Source organism: Tauraco erythrolophus, chromosome 13 (genome assembly GCF_009769465.1).
Source record: "Tauraco erythrolophus isolate bTauEry1 chromosome 13, bTauEry1.pri, whole genome shotgun sequence".
Classification (NCBI taxonomy): domain Eukaryota; kingdom Metazoa; phylum Chordata; class Aves; order Musophagiformes; family Musophagidae; genus Tauraco; species Tauraco erythrolophus.
In genome coordinates this window covers 23949747-23970878 of record NC_141477.1, presented here as the reverse complement: position 1 = coordinate 23970878, position 21132 = coordinate 23949747, and the positions used below count along the sequence as shown (strand labels likewise).

Below are 21132 nucleotides of genomic sequence, written 5' to 3'. Positions count from 1 at the left end.
GCTTGGGTCGTGTACAGGCAGCTCTGCCACGTCCCTAGCAGAAAGACCTGGGACCACTGACAGCCAGGAGCAGCAGAACAGATTTGGGGTGTAGTGGCCAAGGGGTGCGGAGGGCTGGTGGGGGTTTAAACCCAGGTCTGGCAGATCTGGGATACCTTCAGTCCTCTAAACTGGTCAGTGCTGCTGTGGCTCTGGCCTATCTTGTTTCCTCCTTGGCCACTTGTCCTCAGCCCCAGCTCCCCTGGTGCCGCTGCTGCCATCCTTGGCCTGGGAGCTCCCTGAGGTTCGCTTGCTGTTGGTCTGGGCTCCTTGTGGAATCCAGGTGTCTGCCTCTCCTTGTGCATGTTGGGGCAGCACACACTCCAAAATACGAGTCAGGTGCGTACTTGCCAGGCAGAGCTGGGAAGCATCCCACTGCAGATAGAAACACGGTGCATTGGCCTGTGGGATAAGATCCCCAGCCAAAAACCCCCATCCAAGTTTGCCTACGGCTCTGCGGGGGCTTGGCGAGCTGCCCACTCTGGGACAGGTTCACATCTGCCCGTCCTGCCCAGGCTTGGCAAGGGGAAGCCGGCTTTTCCAGTCCCCACAGTGCTGCCGTGCTGGCGCTGCTCAAAAGGCTCTCGGGAAGCCTGGCCCCACTGCAGGGGCTGTGGCTCACACCACACATGCTGAAATCCCACGTGGCCATCGAGGCATACTGGAGGAAAGATGGGGGGAGCAAGAAGTGGACCCTGCAAGGTGAACACTGTGGGTCTGCAGCAGGAGCTGTACCAGCTGTCCAGTCACGGAGGCAAGTCTGTGGTCTCGGTCCCGCCTGTCATCTGAGGATGCTGGGGGCCGGTTTGAAGTGAGAGCCCCCTGAACTCTCCTGCAGCTCTGGCATCCCTCAGCAAACCCCAGAATCAGGCAGAATATCAGTCCTTTACCACCATCACTGGAGCAGGAGTGCAAGGCCACTGCATTGCCGTGGCACTTGGCTCCACACCAGGAGGGCATTCACCGCTGAGCACAGCGTGGCTCTGGCTGCAAAGGTGGGGCTGGTGCCTTCCCGGTCCCCAACAGATCACCAATGCCAGCAGCTGGGTTAAGGGGTGCAGTGGTGTTCCTCAGCCCTCTCTTGCTGCACCCAGCCCAGGCACTTCATATGTGGTGGTAAGGCTAGCTATGTGCTAGCTCAAGAGCGTCGGTGCCTGGAATGTCCCTATTGTGAGAAGATCGAGGTTGCTGCTTCCATTCAGCCACTTCCTGCAGCACTGCAGCAGCACGTGCTGCTTTGCAGAGCTGGAGCAGCCCCCAGACCCACCCCAGCTCCCTGGCACTGTGGGGCTGCCGAGAAGCCCCTCTGCATGGTATCTGGGGACATTCATTCCAGGATTGCTTACCAGACAGAGGCTCAGGCTCCAGAGAAGGACCAAGGGCAGGGAAGCATCGTTCATGGGATCCACATGGACTGCTTTTCCTCCCTTTCCCTTCCCCAGGCTAAAACCTCATCCTTTCCCGTGATAAAACAAGCTCAACCTGTTGCTCCTCACGGCCCAGTGCCAGAAACACCAACAGGAGGCAAGGAGCTGATCCGCACAGGGAGGGCTGAGCTTCACTGCTTCCTTTTTTCTCCCTTTTCACTATTAATGGCAGAGGTCAGGGAGGAACTTGTGTCTACAAGCTGTTACCTTTATTTACTGGAAAAAGCCCCAGCAAGTTAACTCCAGGAAAGCACAGAGCAACACACAGTGACAGCTCCCAAACGCCTGCAGGGAGGTGAGAGCCAGTGCCGTGCCAAGCTGCCAGCTCCCCCAGCCCCGCGGTGCAGCTCCCCTGGGGATACCAAGGCTGCAAGGCATGTGGTGTGGTAGGGCTGTGCTGGATGATGCTTGCAGTGCTCTCGCACTTGTTCCACCTGCATCCTCCCTGCGTCCTGGCCATTCTTGCATCTCCACCACCAGCACACTGCCTGAGTGCAGACAGTTTTTTGCAGCACCAGGCGTGGAAGCCAGCACCGGAGAAGAAACAGGAGTAAACAGCCTGGAAAGACTCAGGGTGGGTTCAGCATGGCTGAGCAGGATTAAGCACTAGAGCCAGCCAATGTGAGCAGAGAATGGGAGGTTAGCTTAGGGTTAGCGGTGTGTTTGTGGCAAAGGAGCCAGCGGCCCCGTGAGCCATCCTACAGCCCCTTATTGCACCCAGAGACAGCATCTTACCCCCAGGTTAGAGGTTTCCAGGCTGGTGGAGCAGTGAGTTGATGGCCACACTGGGGCTGCCATAGCCCTGCTGCTGCTCGGGATGTCCACTCACCCCGAGGAGCCCTAACTCTTGTGTCTCTCTGATGTTGGATCCCACTTAGCCTCTGCCCCCACTGTTCTCTGGCCATTTTCTTCCAATTCTTATTTGGTGGCTGATTTGATCTTGTGGATGGCATATGGGCTTGATTCCTTGGGCATCCAGATCTCCTCCCCGCTGCGGCCTTGGTGCTCCACTGCTCCCTCCATGGCTGCTGTCAGCTCAGGGCCGAAGATGCTGTCAGTGGCTCGGTAGGTGCGGGTGAGGCGGCGGAAGGAAGAGTCCGAGGAGCTGTCATCGGGAAGGTCTTCGTCCTGCTCGTCCCGCAGCTTGGTCCTGCTCAGCTCCGAGCTGCTCCCCAGCTCTGGGTCTTTGAGAGCCTCCCCCACCTCCTGGAGGAAGGTTGTTTTGGGGCTGATGATGCACAGCAGGAGCATGAGGCCTCCTGAGACCCCGCAAAGAAAGTAGAGGCCAACTTTCTCTGGGACGCCTGGAGGGTGAGGAGCAAAGAGAACCAGGGTACAAACTGCCTCTGCTGCCTGTGGGGTACCAGTGCCTGGAAACCCCCCTTTGCCAGGCATGTAAGAGGAAGAAGAGGGGAGCAGGGATGCTCTCAGCACATATGCTGCAGGGGCAGGACAAACCCTGCCCCAGTGGTTGTGGGAGTGTCACCCAGAGCCTCCTCAGCACCCACCAGTGTCCCAAAATGCCCCTTTACCAATAGGAAACCCTCATTGGGATGCGGGGTAGGCAGCACGGAGGGAGGAATCATCCAATCAGGGATTTAAACGAGTAATTTGCCCTGGAAAGGGAAATTTTTGCCCACAGAGAGGTGCTCTCCGTCAGTGCCCCTGCAGACAGGGCAGGAAGCAGACCCAGTGAGTAATTCAGCCCGTCAGAGAAGGAAGGTCCATGGGCAGCACTGCAGCAGCACCACGACCACCGATGCTGCGGGACCTCAGGTCTTGTACAGCCTCCGAGCTCCTGCACTATGTGCCCTCCCAAACCCAGAATGGCTGCTTGGTGCCCTCCTCCCTCACGTGCCTGCTGACCCTGCCCATGGAGTCTGCTGCCTCTGAGCAGAGCTTTGGGCTAAGCAGGGGTCATGGGACCTGAGGCACCATCCAAAGCCCATCTCACTTCCCTAGGTGCTGCGTGAGAGACGGGGAGGGCACGTACCCCAAAGGTGGGCAAAAGCTGCCAGAGAGCTAGTAAAAATCATCCGGTCTTCCCGGAGCCTGGAGAACCTGGGCCCTTTGTACCAACCACCTGCAGTGAACAAGGGGATATGGGCTGAGACACGAGGTGCTCCCCAGTGCCCCGCTGCCTGGCTGCCTGCCCCTGCCTGCCTCCTTCCCCACACCACACTCCTTCCTTCCTGCACAAGTGCTCCTCTGCCTGCAAGGATGCTCCCCTGCTCCCAGCAGACAACATCTCTCCAGCCCCTCAGACATGGGCACTGCCCGACTGGTGGCTTCAGCCACCAGGCAGCGATGCTGGGATGGCGCTGCAGGGCTCGTGTCAGTGGTGGGGACCACAGACACAGACAGGCCATGGAAGGGGTGGTTCACCAGAGTGTGGACATGATGCTGCACTGCTTTTGGTGTTGCCTTGCCCCAGTGTTACCGTGCATGTAGTCCGAGAGCAGGAAGGGGTCTGAGGTGTCAGGGCCCACCTCCTCCAGCAGCTGCTTGGGCACTGCAAGGAGAGCACACACGGAACATCACCACCCGGCTACTCCCCAGCAGCCCCCTGCCTCCCCAGGGAGCCCCGCGTCCCTGCCTGCATGGCATGTGGTGGGCACAGCAGGCGCTCAACCGGTGGCCCCCACGTCTCGACCCCCACGGGTGGCTCTCACCGCAGGTATAGGAGACTCGCAGCTGTTTCTTTGTGCCCGGGAGGCATGGGTCCCCAAAGGTGGCCTGGTCAGCAGCCACGGTGCAGTTTCCCTTGCGGTGGCACTTCTTGGAGACCCTCCGCAGGGCATCCGGGGCCAAACACTCTGCAAAGACATGGGTCATGGACCTGCGGGCAGACCTGCCTGCCCCTGCCTGCTAGGCACCAGCCGGCTAGGGCTAAGGGCCACACGTACAGCCCCATTGTGTACTTGTGCCATACTCTCTGCATGGTCCCTGGCCCCATTTCTGGCTTGAACAGTTGCAGCCTACCTATATGGGGTCCCCCAGTGTTCAGGACATCACACTCTGGTTTGCCCCGCAGGAATCGTCCATAATTTGCAGAATAAATGGCCAGGATGGATTTTGGTCGGCACTGCAGCCTCAGCTTGTCATTCTCACACACAGTCTTGACTCGATGGTTCCCTGCAAAGTGACACCACAGGCTGTCCCAAGCCATCCCAAATCACTTGCAGTGCCCTGCTCCCTTAGCCTAGCCAAGGGTCTGCAAGTTGCCAAGGGCAGGGCTGAAGGAGGGCTGCAAAATACAGGAACAGCTCAGCTCCCCTCTCTGCCCCTTTCTGAGCAGCCGAGGCCAGGGAAGAATTCACACGGCGTTGCCCAGACCTGCTCCACCTCACCTGGCCGGCACTTGTAGGAAGCAATGAGGTACTTGTGTGTTCCAGGGCACGGATCCAGCCCGAAGACTTGGCTATGCACCGAGAACTGGCACCACTGCTGGTCCTGGCACTCAGCCAGCAGCTTCTGCAGAGCAAAGTGGGACAGACGTGAAGATGGGTGAGGAGTCCTGAGGCTATATGCGCCTCCTCTCCCTTGCTGCCATTACCAGGCCCAGGGAAATGACCTCTCACCCCACAGAGGCATCCTATGGCTGCTCGTGCCACCCCCTCCCTGCCACAGTCCCTGCTTCGTGCGTCAGTTCCCGAATCGGTCCCTCCCCTGCACCCACGCAGACCTGTGTGCCAGCAGAGGCGTGCCAGCACTGCACCGCACCATGCGTGTGCAGCCCTGTGCAACACCTGCGTAAGCGTGGTCACTGGCATGGCTCCATGCAACCGCTGTGCATGCATGCACGGCCCAGTGCAAGGGGCAAGTGTGCACACTGACACAGCTCCGTGTGGCACTCGTGCACACTGACATGGCTGCGTGCCATACTCGTGCACACCAACATGGCTGCGTGTGACACTTGTGCACACGGACACAACTCTGCGACACCGGTGCACATCCACACGGCTCTGTGTGGCACTCGTGCACACCGACGCAGCTCCGTGCCGTACTCGTACACACTGACGCAGCTCTGTGCCACACTCATGCACACCAACATAGCTCCGTGCCATACTCGTGCACACCGATGCGGCTCCGTGGGGCACTCGTACGCACCAACGCGGCTCCGTGCCACACTCGTGCACACCGACGCGGCTCCGTGGGGCACTCGTGCACATTGACACGGCTCCATGCCACACTCGTGCACACCGACGCGGCTCCGTGGGGCACTCGTGCACATCGACACGGCTCCATGCCACACTCGTGCACACCGACGCGGCTCCGTGGGGCACTCGTGCACATCGACACGGCTCCATGCCACACTCGTGCACATCGACACGGCTCCGTGCCACACCCGCGCGCCCACGCCCAAGCCCACAGCGCTCCGTGCAATGCACGCGCTTGGCCACCAGATGGCGCCGCTCGCTCGTCCCTGGAGTGGCCGTTGCCGCTGCCGCCGCTGCCGCCCGCCCACGGCGGCCCGCGCTGGCCGCGGGGCTGGGGCTCCCGGCCCATGGCGAGCCCGAGCAGCGGCGAAGCCGCAGCCTGAGCAGGGGCGGGTGGCGGCGGGGGAGCGGGCTCAGCCAGGCATCAGCTTTGGAGAAGTTCCCTTCCCTTCTGCCAGCCCTCTCCCTGTGCTTACTACTGCAATCCACAGACCCTTCTTTGGGCCTTCATCAATCCGCTTCTTGGGAGCTGCCAGCATGGGTGGGTGCTTCTTCTGCTTGGGAAGAGCCGAGCTCTGTGTGAATCCCAGGGGATGCACCTGCAGTGCTGAGCGCAGCATTCCTCGTGGGCTCCTGTCCCACTGCCTGAGCCTGGCACCCCGGCTGCTGTGCCACTCCTCTCCTGGGACACAGTCCCAGCAGTCAGGGCTTTCTCCAAGCCTGCTGTGTCCTGCAGGATTATTCCAAAAGCCAGCTCAGGACGCAGCAGTGCCTCCTGGCAGGCTCCTCTGGCAGAGCTACCCCACCCTGGGACCCACTGCAGAAGGTCTTGTCCACCCTTATCTCTCAAAAACACCCCAGGAAAAGGACCCCAAGGGTGAATCCCGGTGCCGATGGCAGCAGCATCCATCAGGGCATGGGGAGGCTGTGCTGCCTGCAGGCACCCAGCTCAAGCAGGCAGCCCAGTGACCTGGGGAAGGAGAGGTGCACAGCCCGGTCCCTTGGGACCCCCCATCCTTACCAGGTGTGCAGTGGCGGATGTGCACTCCGTGCTCTCCTGGGAGACATTGCCAGGGCTGGGGCAGAGGTTGGGGCTGGGCACGCGACGCCCGTAGAAGGCACCGAGGATGCTGATGGTGGTCTTGCGAGGGCAGACGATGAGAAGCTGCTCCCCATCACAGGTGTGGGTGGTATGGTTCCTCAGCACCTTGCGCAGGTACCCTGGAAGGGGAAAACACGGGCAGTGTCGGCTGGAGGAGATATTGGGACCACAGTGGTGGTGGTGCTTGGGCTCCTGACAGCCGATGGCAGTGAGGATGTCCTGGGCTGGGGCACTTATGGGGCAAACAGGACCAGAGTGGGACTGTGGCAGAGAAGGTAGGCTTGCAGCAAACCTTATATCCAGCATTGCAGCACAGAGGCTGGAAAGTGGCATGAAGTAGCCGAGCTGGTTAGCAAAGGGAAGCAAAAGCTGGAGTCAGAAGAAACATGTACAAAAGAATACCATTAGGAGTGGTCAAGTGTTTACAGAAAATCAGACTTGTTACAGAGACATGGAAAGGAGAGAGCAAGGATGGGCCAGAGATGATCATTGCTGGAGACGGGGAGCAGAGAACACTTTCTGTCACACGATGCCTGGGGGAGAAAAGGGTCCAGTAGCTTCTGCAAGCTCCCACAGTTGGCTGGGTCAGTATGGATGGGTGTGAGCCACCAGATCCTCATCTGGGCCCAGCTGACCCCAGGGTCTCTCTGCCGGAGAAGCCCAGTGCATCGGTGCGAGCCGTTGTTAGCCCACGGCCTTTCCGACAGGCACTGGCCCTTCTCTCTCTGAATTCCCAGCACAGCATATTTCTCTCTTTTAAGCCTGCCTAGTTTGTGTCCCAAACCACTTACCCTGTTGCTTTCCCTACAAGGGCAAGCAAGGTGGGGCTGTCCTGCCCAGCCTTTAAGAGGGTTTAACGTGCAGCTATCAGCTATGCTGGTATCAGCTGTGCTGGGTGAGCAAGGAAGCTGTTTTAACAACGCTCTGCAAGCTGCCAGGGTGCTCTGACGAGGCACAGGTTGCTGGAGGAGGCTGAAGAAGCAGGAAAAGCTGACAAAAAACGTGTAGGACTTTAGGCAGAGCAGTTTGCAGCAGGCCTTTGAATAAAACAGAAGCAAAGGGGAAGCATCATTCTGAGGCTGGGAGGTGGGGATGGGACAACCTGGTGCCTACCAGGCAGGACTCTGGGCTGCTGGGTGGGTCGCAGACTCCTGTCCCTAGCTGTGGGTCCTTGGAGGCACTGGCACCCCAGGCCAATGCTGGGTCCAAGGCAGGACACACACCCTGTCCCCCCTGCCTGCAGCATGTCAAACTCCACCAAACCAATACAAGGTGGGAGCGCTGGGTCTCAGCCCCGCGCTTCTCCCTCTGTTTCTCTGCAAACCAGTGCCAGGCTCAGCTGCACAAAGAGCCCTTTTCACCTTCCCTGCTGCCGCTAACCCTTTGGCATCCACAGCCAGCATGCCTCCTTGGGAGATGTCAGCGGACACAGTTGGGAGCTACCCCCCGCTCGGAGTTAATCTTTCCCTTGGACATAGGCAGCTGCTGGCATTTCTCGATGCCTTTCCCCTTGCAAGCATGGGATGAGGGAGTAGGAGGGCCACAGCCTTGTGCAAGTGAGCCCTTGCTCGCCCCTCTGCGCGTTGGAGGAGAGAGGAAAGGAGAGGCGGAGGATGGTGTATGGGAGCAGACAAACTGTTTTAGCCAAGTCAAAGCTCCAGTGAGATGCAAAGATGCTCCTTGGAGGGTACAGAGCTGGATCAGTCCCTTGGGGTGCAATGTCCACAAAGAGGGGTGCAGGGGAAGCCCCGTTCTAGCCCTCTTCTCCAGTTGCCCCATATCACCAAATGCCGGCGGCTGTGCGGGGCACTGGGCCCTGTCCAGCCTGCCAGTCCCCATCTCCTTCCTTTGCAACAGCTCCACGCCTGTGGTAGCAGCCTGGCTCCTGCGCAGGCTCCAGAGCTGGCCGGAGCTTGACTTCTGCCTGGCACCCACTCCAAACCCGCCTGCCCATCCCCGAGATGGCTGTCGGTGGGGCTGCCCAAACCCCACCCTGCTAGGCCAGCCCTGGGCACAGAGGGCTGAGCCAAACCCTGGGGATGGTGGGGGACACGGAGGAGGAATAGAGGGAGAAATAATTTTCCCCAGATCCAGCTTGCCTTGCAGCAGGCACCCTCCTCTGCTGCTGTGCCAGCTGGCAGCATCAGCAGTTTGTGTTTTAAAACTGTGGCTCAGTCAGTGCTATAGGGACAGAGGTTTCTCCATCACACCATTTTGGGGCAGTGAGTAATTGTGAAGAGGGTTGGGTTTTTTTTGGGGGTGAAACCACGGCAAGGAGGCTGCAGGCAGATTTTGAGAGTGATTCTGGCTGCCCGACGGTGCCACTGACTCAGTCCCTGACGGTGTGGTTGTGCAGTCAGCTCTGCCCAGATGAAATCACATCCTCTCCACCGCAGCCCGCCCTGCTGCACTCGGCGGTGCGGTGTCGGGCTCTGGTGCCACCCAGGACCAGCAGTGCAGAGCGGAAGGTATGTGGGGCTGTTTCTAGAAGATCCCTCGGAGGAACGGCAGCCCCCAGGCACCCAGCCTGCCTGCACCCATCCTGATTGTCCCAGGTGCTGGGGCACAAGGGATCCTGAATTTCTGCTTCGGCTACATCAATAAGGTTCACCAGTGCTGCCCCCAGGGAGACGATCTGGCCATTGTTGTGCCTTGTAGCAGTGCACCCCGTAGCCCTCCTACTCATAGGTGGCTCTGGCTGGGGACTGCAGCCACCAGCTCCATCCAGGGACTGGGTAGGGCTTCAGCCTATCTCTTCCCTCCCCTTCTCAGAGCAGCGAGGGCTTGCAGGGGAGCCCTGGGCGCTCCGGGAGCCTTCAGCTCCTCACACCGCCTAGCACCAAAGGCATGAGCATCATGGCCAGGGAGGGTCTCAGGAAAGCTCGGGGACTGTCTTAAGATTTGGGTTTTTGCATTTCTGCCTCAAACTGGCCAAGGGAGCGCAGCAGCAGCAGGGGCAGCCACCCGCTCCCTCACATCGGGGCTGCAGGATGTGCATGGGGTGTTTTCAGATTGCAGCTCTTCTGTGGGGATAAAAACCCCATTTTTGTTTACAAACTCCCTCTGGCCTGCACTGATTTGTGTCTCGCTTGTCCCTACCCCACCAGCCCAGCTGTCGCTTCGCCCTCCCCTCGCACTGGCATGGTCCCCAGCATCCCTCATCGCCCTGCCTGTGCCCCGACTCACCAGACAGCTCCGGGCTGGCCTCCAGCTCCATGGCCAGGAAGAGGAGGACCAGGGCTCCTGCTGGCCCCACCAGCCCAGCCATGGTGCAACTGCTGCTGCCTCTGCTGCGTCCCACTAGGCAGCCTCCGCTGGTCCAGTCCTCGGCGGTGGCTGGCACTGGAGCTGGCAGCGCGTGGGGACAATGGCTCGCTTCTCTGCCTTGTCAAGGCGCTGGGTCCGGGCAGGTGCCTGTGCACCCGCTCTTTGTCTGCTGCTCAGGGCAAGGGGCTGCTCTGGACAGCTGGGGCACACTCAGCACAGGGACACCTCCCACGGGAGGGAGGGACATGCTTTCAAAGGCGCTGTGTGGTTGGTAAGTGGATGTTGTGCCTTGGCATCTCCATCGCCAGTGGAGAAACCGGCAGCCCCTTCCCTCCTGCCTCTGTTCCCTCCAAGCAGACGGACAGGGCTTGGTGAGGTTTCCAGCGTGCCCCCTGCTTTCTCACGGACACAGTGATGCAGAAATCTGGATACGTGTGCCGTAATCTCCATCTCGGCCAATGTCCGGCCATTCACTGTTTGAGGAGGAAGGGAAGGGAAGGAAAGGGCTGCCTGTGCTGCCTCAACACAGCTGATCCTGCAGAAAAGGCAAACACCCACCCTGCATCAAACGTCGTGGGCAGGGACCTCTGTGCTGTTGCCCCTCTGCACCCACAGCCTCCGCAGGGCCGCATATCGGGCACCTCAACAGCTCACGAGGAGGGCACTGTGCCATCCCCTGGCCCCCTACCCACAGGAGTCAAATCCCTGCCCGCCGCTTCATCTGCCAGCTTGGACCGAAAAGCAATGAGCAATGGGCAGGAGCTGCTTGCCTTTCCCCGGGCTGAGGTCAGCGGAGAAGGCGGCAGCCAGCAGTGCCAGGAGCCAGCACGGCGCTCCGCAGGCTCAGCGTCACTCGGGCAGGGGCAGCAAGGCAGGGGCCAGGGCAGCAGCAGGGACCAGCTGCATCGCCCAGGGCTCCGCAGTGGGAGGTGGGTGAGGGGAATGAGACAAGTGCCAAGCTTGTGCTGAGGGTGCTGCCGCGGTCCCACTCAGCATCACAACACCGTTAACTCACCCCTCTTGCTTATGAGAACGTCAGGCAGTTTCCTATCCCATTGGGTGGAGTTTCAAGTTCTCTGAAAGCTTTGATGGGGCAGAAAGAAAAATGCCCCCCAGCCCTCCCGTGCAGCCGCCAGCGTAAGCACCGCGCTGGGCTGTGCAGCAGGACCCAAGAGAGAGGAGACTCCTCTGGGAGCCTGCAAAATCATTTCCCAGCCTAATTGCCTCGGGGTGGATACTTTCTTATCAGGGTTTGATTATTTTTAGGGAAGTCTGAGCTTACTCCTGGTGGGGTGGGGGCTGAGTCAAGCAATCAGGATCCCCGTTTTGTGCAAAGCTCAGTACCAGATATGGGGTCCTGCGGTGGGAGATGGGGCTCGCCCAAGAGAGTTCAGCCCGTGGGAGCTGGGAAGCTGTCTCCGCTGGGATGGCAGCCAGGATGATCTGACAGCAAACATTTCCCTCCCATCCTGGGGAAGAAAGCAAGGCGGTCATCCTTCCTGCGAAACAGCCCTAATTCCAGGAACGGGGCCCTGCCAGGGGTCAGCCCCGGAGACATCCCTTCCCATCACCCCACCAGGCACTGCCCTGGCAGGGCTGCTGCCAGTGGCGCTCTGGGGTTCCCTGCTGCACCCTGACATGCTCCAGCCTCTTTGCTTTCCCTCCTTGGCTGTTTTATACTTCCTGCCCAAAGTCTGCGCCCTGGCAGCGCTCGGCCAGCTGCGAAGAGCCTGTGGCAGGCGGCCAGGCTGCCAGCTCCGCTCCACTGAACCCTCTCCCTGCTCAGCCCCTGCTCCTTGCACTAGGGGGTGCTCAGAGGAGCCCAGCCTGGGGCACGCCACGGTGGTGGTCAGGGAGAGGAGCTGTGCCTTCCGTCCTGGCAGCTGCACCTTGTGACACAGCAGCAGGAGGAGGGAAGGCAGGGGGAAGGCCAGCTCGGTTCACTCAAGAGAGAAAGAAGTGGCGAGCCCTGGAGCACCAGCGTCCGGGCACAAAGACGGGAGGATGGCGAAGGGGCAAGACCAGACTGGAGCAGCATGAGTAGCTGCGGACAAGACATTTCCTCTGCAAAACACCCCTGCTCCCAGCTGGGAGGTGACGGCAGCGGTGCCGGGCCACCTGGGTGGTGAGCCCACTGCTTGGAGGCACCGGAGCAGTGCCTGGGCGGGTGCGATAGACTGGAAGGGGACCCGTAAACACGATAGACCCATGCTGAGCGTGCTGAGTCACGGCTGGGAGGCCCTGCAGCTTCCCCCTCCCTGCCAGCAGGTCCCCACGCACACCCCGTCGCTCCTCCCCACTTCGAAAGGAAGGAAAGGGCGAGCCCCAGCCCTTCGCGGGGCTAGAGCGCAGCCGAGGTGCTCGAGCCGCAGCCCTCTGAAAGCTTCCCGCTCCAGAGCTCCACAAAGGACTGACCAACTCACCACAGCAGTGAGCAGCCAGCGGTCCCTCCCCACGCCGCTGCAATGGACGGTCAGCAGCACAACACCACCAAGGAACCTGAGATTGAGCTGTTTGTGAAGGTGGGTCTCAGGGGGTGGCATGGTTGCTCTTTGGCCGTTCCCCACAGGCTCATTCTCAGCAGGCTCTAGCTGGGTGTAGGCGGTGGAAATTCGTAGGTATCTTCACATTTTGGGAGGCTGGAGATGGGTACCAAGTTTGGGATCACTCACCATGGAGGCTGGCTAAGTGGGTGCCCAGAGGAGGGGACCAGGCACACGGTGGCACAGGGACTGGCGGGGTGTCATGCCCAGCATCCTAGAAGACACCCTGGTCTTGTGGTGGTCGTGTACCCCAGGTGAACGGTGCTGCTGGCAGCTGGCGTAACGAGGGAGCGGGCACACATGCGCCTCTCGAAACCAGATAAGACAAGTCCCAGCCTGGGAACAGCAAGCGGGAGAGCTGAGAGCAGCCACTTCAGCTTCTCCTGCAAGCTGGGGTTGCGAAACAGAGCGTGGAAGGCTTGGGGAGCCGGCGTGGGTGCCTGCATGTGGGTGGGATGGGGCGGTTTCATTGGGCAGCCCGGGGGATTATTCGCTGGAAATGCTTTGGGTTTTGTCCCCTGGTAAGAAATTTTCTGAACACTTCCTCTGGAACATTTTAACACTCATGTTCAAAACATCTGCAGCAGACATGTGGACTGCAGAACGAGAGGAGCCGAAGCTGGCAGCCAGTAACTGCGTGTGCCAGCAGCGATGCCAGTGGGGCCCTGGGACATGCTGTCAAGTGACAGCGGCTGGATGAGCGATGCCTGCCTGTGCCATCACTCAAGGGGAATTTCCCCTGGGCAGCACAGTCCCACAGGCTTCGCTCCTCTCCTCCCAGGGCAGCTTGGTGCCCGAAAGAACTATAGTGCCTGGCCAGAGGCACTGGCTTCCCTGGCACAGGCAGCCAGCAGTACGTGGCACCTTACCTGGGTCGTAGTTGGAAATATGTGTTGTAAAGGATTATCTGAGCCTTTGCAGGAGGCATCTCCCCCATCCCCTTGCCAAAGCTGTGGCCACGGCAGTGCTTGCCAGGCACCAAGCTTGGCTGAGCCGAATCCAGACAAGAGTATTTTCTTCTTGAAAGTAATTCAGATCTTCAATTCCCTTCTTACCACCACTTTTTCCCTGGGCTGGGGAGAAGAGGAAAACAATACATGAAGTGACTGTAATGGCTGCAGCACATTCACGGGGGTTTTCAGAGGGAAGGGAAACAGAAAACAAAGCAGCAGCAGAACTTCCCCTACACCTTAATTTAGCACGAAAAAACCCTTGTGGCTTGTCTGTTAACAGATGACTTGATGCTGTGCCTCCTTCTCCTGCCATCCAGGACGTAGTTTTACCGCAGTCACAGCAGCTCCTGGCTGCAGACAGGCACCCTTCTGTGCCATCGGCACCTCTCTTGGGCCGGGGTCTGCCCTGAGACACGGCTGCCAGTGTAACCCCCGATAGCCATAGATTTCGGTGGGAGCCAGTACTCCCGCCTATGCCTGCTGGCACATCGCCCCTGCCTGGCTTTCACTCTGGCAAATGCTGAAGTTAACTTTGCGAGGATGGGGAGGGTGCAAAGTAGGTCCCGCATCACCTTCGGGTCGGGGTGGGTGGTCCCCAAAAGACCAGCTGTTTCTCACTCTGCCGTGGTCTCCGTGAGAGCGTCGTCCCACTGGCTGGGGTTCTCTCCCTGCCCGGAGGAGGCTCTGCCCCTCAGCCCCACGGGGTGTTTAGCTGCCCCCAAGACTGATTCTCAGCGTTCAGGGTGGCTGTAAGAACTGTGGGCAGGTCCCAGTGGGTATCGAGCTCTTAGCAGCACCCCAAGCACGCAGAGCTGCTCCCTCCTCCCACCCTGTTTCATGCTATTTCACCAAGGGGAAAACCACAGGAACTGCTAAGTAACTTTGGGGTTTTAATGCCTCGTGAGACCTCGGAGAGCTGGGGCTAAAAACCTGCACCTCCCTGGCGATGCTGTGCTAGCCCATGCTGGGTTTATCCATCATCCGGATGGGAAAGAAGTGAGGAGAGTCAGTCTGGGGGGGCTTCAGGCTCTGCACCCTCCGCCCTTCGGTCCTTCCGCCTGGCAGCCACAAAAGGTGTCAGTGTGGGAGATGCTCTGAAGGATGACATTACTTTTAGCTCGTAGGCGACAGTGACGATGGAGAGGTGAAGGGGAGCAGAGATACCCGTTGGCACAAGAGCCGAGCAGCCCTCGTGGCTGTTCTCTGACTCACCTCTTCAGCTCCCTCACAGGACATCTGATACACAATTTTATCTGTTACCAAAAAAGCCTTATTTGTTGTAAACTGACACAGGACGCTCCTGAGCGGCAGCTACCCAGGAGCATTTCTTATTAAAAGCCAGCAAAAAGCCTCATGTGTGAATTCAGCTTCACTTCTGGGTATATCCCAGAGAATCAATACATTCCTCAGTTCCCATTTTATTTCTCAAGAGCATCATTTCGTGACAGCTGAGCATAGGAAATACTAGTTAAAACTAATTTTCACTCCTCTGGAAGGACTAAAAGGTGCTGGCATAGATAAGCAGACCACCACCTCCAGCTGACCACTCAGTGTTGGGATTTTGTGTGGATCAGTTTACAGTCTCCATTAGGGTGAATTTGAGGCTGGTGTATCTCTCCTGGAGAAGCTGAGCAGTCCAGCGTCCATGGGTTTCTAGGCACCTGTAGACACAGACATGTGACTTGTAGCACTTACCTTCAGCCCAGGAGAGCCAGGCACAGGTCTCTGCATCTTGGGCCCCAGTGAGGTGTGAGCTCTGGAGCCACCTCCAGCTGCCCACTCCTGATGTTATTGTTGCTGCTTGGATTCTGCACCACCAGATCCTCCCAAATCTCATCACCCTCCTGCTTAGCCTCTGGACTGCAGCTCACCAGCTGATACCAAGGAAGGCTTAGCACAGAGCTGTGGCACACGAGCTGTCCCACCGAGGCTCATGTGCCAACACAAGCTGCTCTGTGGGAGCAGCATCCCTCCATGAAGGAGCTGGTGTGAGCCATGCTGCTTCTCCCAGCAGTGGCAGGACTGCCACACATGCCGGAAGACCATGACTCATGTGCAGCTGAGGAACTAGTTAATTCTTTTAAAGTTGTCAAGTTTCCTGTGAGCCATTTTACCTCTTGTACCGCAGCACAACTTCCCTCTCTGAGCAGCATCTGCACCGGTTTTTATGCCTGGGGAGGAGGGACCTGTCCCATTCCTCTTGACCAAACTCCTTGTAAGGAGTTTCAGTCCTTTTGCAGAGGGTATTTTCAGCTGCTACATAGCAAGGAAATGAGCTTCACTCCACCCGCTGCTGCTTTCCCTCAGGATTGCTGAATGGGCATCATCTGGGTGAAACCCTGATGAGGGAGCCCTGGTGGGCCTCAGGGAGGTTGTCCAAGCTCCTCACTTTCCTGTGTCCCCACTGCTGTTTGACCCTATCCTGGCCACAGAGCAGCCACGGCTGTGTCCATGCAGAGGAGTTGAAAGGGACTGTCTGCAAAGGACTGAAGCTTTAGGAGCTGACATGCAGCTCTGTTCCCCACTGATGCTGGGTGGGATGCCACCACAGATTCACCTCTGTGCAGCCCTGCCACCCCCTTCTCCTCCCTGAGGCTGAGGGGGCTGCTTGGGTACTTCTGGGCCATTGTTAGCCTGGGGAAGTCATGCCTGGGTCCGTTAAATGCACACAAAACCAGAGGCAGACACTAACAGCACACAAAAACAAACTGTGCTTTTCCTGGCAAACATGAGCATGTTTCCCTTCTCACCACCCTCTCCAGCCTGGTCTCCCAGCCAAGTGGACCCTCCCTTCCTCCCCATCCATCAGCAGTCACCCTCAAGCACCTTCCCCTGCCTCCTTCTCCTCTTCCTCTTGGCTTTGTCTCACATTTCTGGGAAGGATCGGACCTCGGGCATCCTGAGGACGCTCTCTGATGCTTTCCAGTGGCAGTAGGGCCACAACTTGGCTCAGGGATCCTACAGCTGAGCCCCTGGTGCCAGGAGGGGCTCCCTGCAGCATACAATGCCAAGGTGCCGGGCCAAGCCCTCCATGTGCCTTCCTCCTGAGGCTGGCTCCTGTGGCTGCCCACCTCCAGGCATCCCATCTGGGCTGGGTGAGCCTGGCCAATGGGTTAAATCCTCATTTCTCTGCTTTCCCATCAGGCTGGTCTGGATGGAGAAAACATCGGAAACTGCCCCTTCTGCCAGCGCCTCTTCATGGTGCTGTGGCTCAAAGGGGTCAAGTTCAATGTCACCACGGTGGACATGACCAGGTGAGACGGCATCACAGCCCAGCCCTGTGCCAGTGGCGGGATGAGACACCGCTGGCTTGGCTTCCCCCATCAGCGCCTTCCTCCTTCCCACCCACGCTGCTGCCAGTGTGCCACCTCGAGAGGGACAGGAGTGACAGTCCCTGCCCGCTTACCACCCCTCACACTGTGGGGCGCAGGGAGTGGGCCAGCAAGGGGCTCCAGCCGTATGCCAACGCGTGCATGGGCACAGGGACCCCCTGTCCTGCTAGATGCACTCCTGAGTCTGAGGCACAGCATGGCAGACCGAGGGGCTGGGGAGCACTTGCAGCCCCTCAAAGCCAGCCAAGCATGCAAGCAGGGATGCTCCCAGCCCCACGCCCCCTCCCGTACACCCACCTCGGCCTTGTCTGTTCGCCCAGGGAGGCTGGTGGGTGCAGACAGGCTGCAGGCTCTGAGCCCGCTTATTTTCTCCGCTCCAGGAAACCTGAAGAGCTGAAAGATTTAGCGCCGGGCACCAACCCACCCTTCTTGCTGTTCAACAAGGAGCTGAAAACAGACTTCATGAAGATCGAGGAGTTCCTGGAGCAGACCCTGGGCCCACCCACGTAATTGCAAACTCCCTCCTTCCCCTTTCGGGGCCCGGCGGGTGCACCGCAGCGTTGTGCAGTGCGCGGCGGATTGGGAAACCCGGGCAGGGGGCCGGGCGGTGGCGGCTGCACGCCCTGGTCGGGCTGCGAGGGGACGGGAGGGATCGGATGGAAAACAATGGGAGGAAGCGCACCAGTCGCTCGGTGCGGGCAGGGCCGGGGGAGAGAGTGAGCGGGGGGAGGTCCCTGCAGGGGCGGGGGCCTCCCGGGAGCGGGTGGGTTTGCTGCTGCTGTGGCAGAGGGGAACGCGAGACCCCCTTTCCCTGCTCGTACCCGCGGAGTGAAGGCGAACGCGCCCGTACCCAAAAGCGCTGCCGCGGCGGGGCCGATTCCCCCGGGCTCGGGCAGGGCGCTGCCCGCCGAGCCCGCCCGGTGCGGAAGGGGAAGCGTCAAACTCAGATCTCTGTCATCCGCCTCCTCGGGCGCGTCAGCAAACGACAGCGCGTTCGTGGGGCTGCTGCCTGCCCAGACCCCTCCCTGCTGCCTGCCCAGACCCCTCCCGTGCCAACACAAGTCCTCCGGGCCAGGCCAGAGCTCTGCTGCCACCAGCATCCCCAAACCTCGGAGTTCCTGCGCTGTGATTTTCCCCGAGCAAACACCCAAGATAACACAGCTCCCAGGGTGGCAGCTGTGGTCATTTAAAGCGTCACCGTTCTTCCACAACCAGCTGAGCATCACCTGCATCCTCCAGTACCAGCCCTGGGCACCATGGCCTAGGAGATCACGCAGCTGAATCTCTGCCGTCATCCTTGCCTGCACTGATGTGAGCGTCTCTTTAAAGGTATCCGCATCTGAGCCCCAAGTACAAGGAGTCCTTCGATGTGGGGAGCGACATATTTGCCAAGTTCTCAGCATACATCAAGAACCCGCGCAAGGAAGCAAATGCCAGTAAGAAATGCGAGTGGGGACTTTGGGGCTGCGATCTGCTACCCGGGGTGTTGGGGAGAAATCCTTTTGTCTGTGGGCAAATCCTGCCACCACGTTAGAGTTCCTGCTGCCTTCCCTGCCAAAGACTCCTTAGCAAGAGGAGGAGCAGGCAGGAAGGTTGAAGGCAGTCCTGCGCTCCATGGGGCTAACGGTCCTGTGTGCAGGTGCTGGGGAGAGTGGGTCCTGGAAGGGAGCATGAGCTGATGCTGTTGGGATCCCCTGGGAGCAGAGACTGGCCAGGGTCCAGTGCTGTGCACCACCAGCGTGGCCCTGAGGGCTTTGTCCCTTTATGCAAAGCCTGGGAGAGACTCATCCACCCTGGCACGGCCCTGCGCTGCACTGGGAGCCCAGGGCACTGAGCTAACGGCACTTGTTTCCCTGCCCACCCAGATTTGGAGAAGGCCCTACTGCGGGAGTTTCATCGTCTGGATGTCTACCTAAACACCCCTCTCCCCGAGGAGATTGACCAGGACAGCGTGGAGGACATCACCGTCTCCAAGAGGAAATTCCTGGACGGAGACCACCTGACGTTGGCTGACTGCAACCTCCTGCCCAAACTGCACATCATCAAGGTAATGGCACCAGCTCGCACGTCCAAGGTGGAAACACCCACTCCAAGAGGGGGCTACAGGGTGGGGTGATGCAACGAGGGGCTGGAGGTCCCATATTTGTTCCCCTGCCAAGCCAGAGAGGGAATCTTCCCCATGTCTGGGAAGTCTCAGCCTCCTCCTCCTCTCCTCTCTAGATTGCAGCCAAAAAGTATCGCGACTTTGAGATCCCAGCAGACATGGCGGGTGTCTGGCGCTACCTCAACAATGCCTACGCGTGCGATGAGTTCAGCCACACATGTCCTGCGGATGAGGAGATAGAACACACCTACGCCAGCGTTGCCAGGAAGATGACCTAACCCCGCAGTGGGATGTGCCCGCAGCACTGCCCCGGCCGAGCCCTCCACCTCCACAGTCCTGACACCACCAAACCCCGGCTGAGGGAGGGTCTGGAGGGGGTTTTAGGCACTGCTACCCCCTGCCTTTCAGAAATAGCGCCTTGCTTCACAGCCCCCCCACCACGCTCTCCTCCTCCGCCGCCAGCTGGTTGCAGCCCCCGTGCACCGTCAGTGCTGACCATATGTATGGACCACCTCCGTGGCTGCAGCGGCAACTGCATCCGTACTCCCCAAAAATGCATCTCGCGGCCTGCGGCCACGCATCATGGGAAAAGCTGAGTGCTAGCCTTCCGCAATGGCGCTTTGGTGGAAGAGATGAGACCGCTCAAACGGCTGAGCCAGCCCTGCCTGCCATCTGCTGCCGGAGCTGCTCCGCTCTCCAGCCCCATGCGGTCCCAGCCATCCTGCATGCTTGGGAAGAGGCATCCCAGGATCCCAGCACATCACCTGGGCTGGAGCTGTTTGAGTTCACCCTTCTGCACAGCGCCCTGCAGTCTGCCTTTGGGCAAGCCCTCCCTTCCACTAAGACATCCAGGCTCCATCTGAAGACACCAAAAGGCTCTGCCCCCAGTGGTTTATTGCAGTGACAAATTGTTCTCACTGCTGCAGAGTTGTAACGTGTCTCTGACTCCTCATTTGGACATGGGGGCAGGAGGATGCTGGGGATTGTGCCTGACATGAAAAGTGCTAGGACCTGCTGTGGGCAGGGAAGGAGGCAAGTGAGAAATCGCAAAGGGCTGAGGATCAGGGCATCACTCCTGTGTGTGCCAGCACCCAGGGCCACATGCTGCTGGCTGCAAGATCCTGCCTGGCTCCTGTGAGCTAAGAAGCCTCTCCCTGCCTTACAGGACACCGCAGGAGGTGCCACCATGTGCAGCTCCAGCTCCACCACCCTCTCGCCAGAACCCATCAACACTTCAGGTGTCTGACTGGGAGACAGAGGCCTGGGGTAAGGCATCCGTCTGGTTTCCACACCCCGGTACCAGGCAGCCTAAGAGGGCGAGCAAAAGCTGCTTTGCAAAGTCCTGTGTCTGTAGGAGATAGGTGGGCAGGTTTGGTGTCCCTGGCTCAGTGTTGTGCCTTCCCCTCCAGTGTCACTGACGCAAGAGGATTCAAAGCCGCTCTGCACAGCCGTGATGTCCCATCCTGCCCCGGCCAATACCTCCCGCTCCCCCAAGGGCTCCCGTCAGTGCCGGTGAATTCAGCCAGCCCTCCCCAAGGCAGCCCCGCAGGCAAAGATATACTGTACAGTGAGCGTGGTGGGTCCTGCAGGGCCGCGGCGCCGGCAGACCCCCCTCCAGCCCTCACTACCATTTCCCTCTTTGCACTAAAAGATGTGTCCTCGCAAGCCTGCCTCTGATAGCACTGGGTTTGGGGACTGGTTTTGTTATTAATGAATTTTGGTTTGTTTGGAATTTTTTTTAAACTAAGAACAGCAGTAAACTCTATTTTAATACGCCTTGCTTGTGTACTGTCAGCACGTGAGCCAAGGCCACTGGGCATGGAGGGTGCTGCACAGGGTGGAGGGGGTGTCCTCATGGTGGAAACCCTTTTGAGATTTAGCATAAGTGAAACTGTAGCCCACAGTCTCTGCCGCCCTGGATCACGGGGATGCACAGGGCAGATCCTGCCCTGCCCGCAGGAGAGATGTCCCCTCCTCAGGGCACACGCACTGTGATCTGCCCACGCCATGCCCATCCCCTGCCCTGTGGTGTCTCCCTGAGCCACCCTTCCCTCGGCCAGAGAGGCAGCCCCCACTCACCAAGTGGTCACGGACATCATCCTGGGGAGTGCTTTTATTTCCTGGGAAAAAAAATGAATAATGAAACGCCATGACCACGGAGGGGCTATGGGTCCAGCATGAGGGGAGGAACCAGGGGAAGATAAG

At 59.3% G+C, this 21132-nt stretch overlaps 2 protein-coding genes across 3 annotated transcripts; one reads left to right on the top strand and one right to left on the bottom strand.

The window, feature by feature from the left end:
- Positions 1 to 1620: 1620 nt before the first annotated feature.
- LOC104375420 (protein eva-1 homolog C) lies at positions 1621 to 11357 on the bottom strand. Of its 2 annotated transcripts, XM_086619670.1 has the most exons (9): positions 11340 to 11357; positions 9915 to 10530; positions 6648 to 6847; positions 4817 to 4940; positions 4449 to 4601; positions 4139 to 4282; positions 3907 to 3978; positions 3460 to 3549; positions 1621 to 2770 (listed from the first exon to the last, which is right to left on the bottom strand). In XM_086619670.1, the coding sequence occupies exons 2-9, from the start codon at positions 9994 to 9996 to the stop codon at positions 2385 to 2387; spliced, it is 1251 nt and encodes a 416-aa protein (XP_086475796.1). In that variant the 5' UTR covers positions 9997 to 10530; positions 11340 to 11357; the 3' UTR covers positions 1621 to 2384. The 2 variants fall into 2 exon arrangements, with proteins under 2 accessions (XP_086475796.1, XP_086475797.1); XM_086619671.1 differs by lacking the exons at positions 3460 to 3549; positions 11340 to 11357 and having other exon boundaries at positions 9915 to 10559.
- A 774-nt stretch (positions 11358 to 12131) lies between these two features.
- Positions 12132 to 20703, top strand: LOC104384043 (CLIC family member 2). The gene is made up of 6 exons (XM_009992354.2): positions 12132 to 12517; positions 16636 to 16745; positions 17204 to 17329; positions 18153 to 18259; positions 18689 to 18870; positions 19044 to 20703. The coding sequence occupies exons 1-6, from the start codon at positions 12461 to 12463 to the stop codon at positions 19203 to 19205; spliced, it is 744 nt and encodes a 247-aa protein (XP_009990656.1). The 5' UTR covers positions 12132 to 12460; the 3' UTR covers positions 19206 to 20703.
- Positions 20704 to 21132: the final 429 nt, after the last annotated feature.

Bases quoted from the DNA above. Each gene is read 5' to 3' on its own strand.
- LOC104384043 (XM_009992354.2), top strand. From the start codon at position 12,461: ATGGACGGTCAGCAGCACAACACCACCAAGGAACCTGAGATTGAGCTG. The intron at 17,330-18,152 runs GTAATTGCAAAC...GTCTCTTTAAAG, and splicing joins CAGACCCTGGGCCCACCCAC to GTATCCGCATCTGAGCCCCA. The intron at 18,871-19,043 runs GTAATGGCACCA...TCTCCTCTCTAG, and splicing joins CCAAACTGCACATCATCAAG to ATTGCAGCCAAAAAGTATCG.
- LOC104375420 (XM_086619670.1), bottom strand. From the start codon at position 9,996: ATGGCTGGGCTGGTGGGGCCAGCAGGAGCCCTGGTCCTCCTCTTCCTG. The intron at 4,602-4,816 runs GTGAGGTGGAGC...GTCACTTTGCAG, and splicing joins TTCCTACAAGTGCCGGCCAG to GGAACCATCGAGTCAAGACT. The intron at 3,550-3,906 runs GTAACACTGGGG...TGTTCACTGCAG, and splicing joins GCTCTCGGACTACATGCACG to GTGGTTGGTACAAAGGGCCC.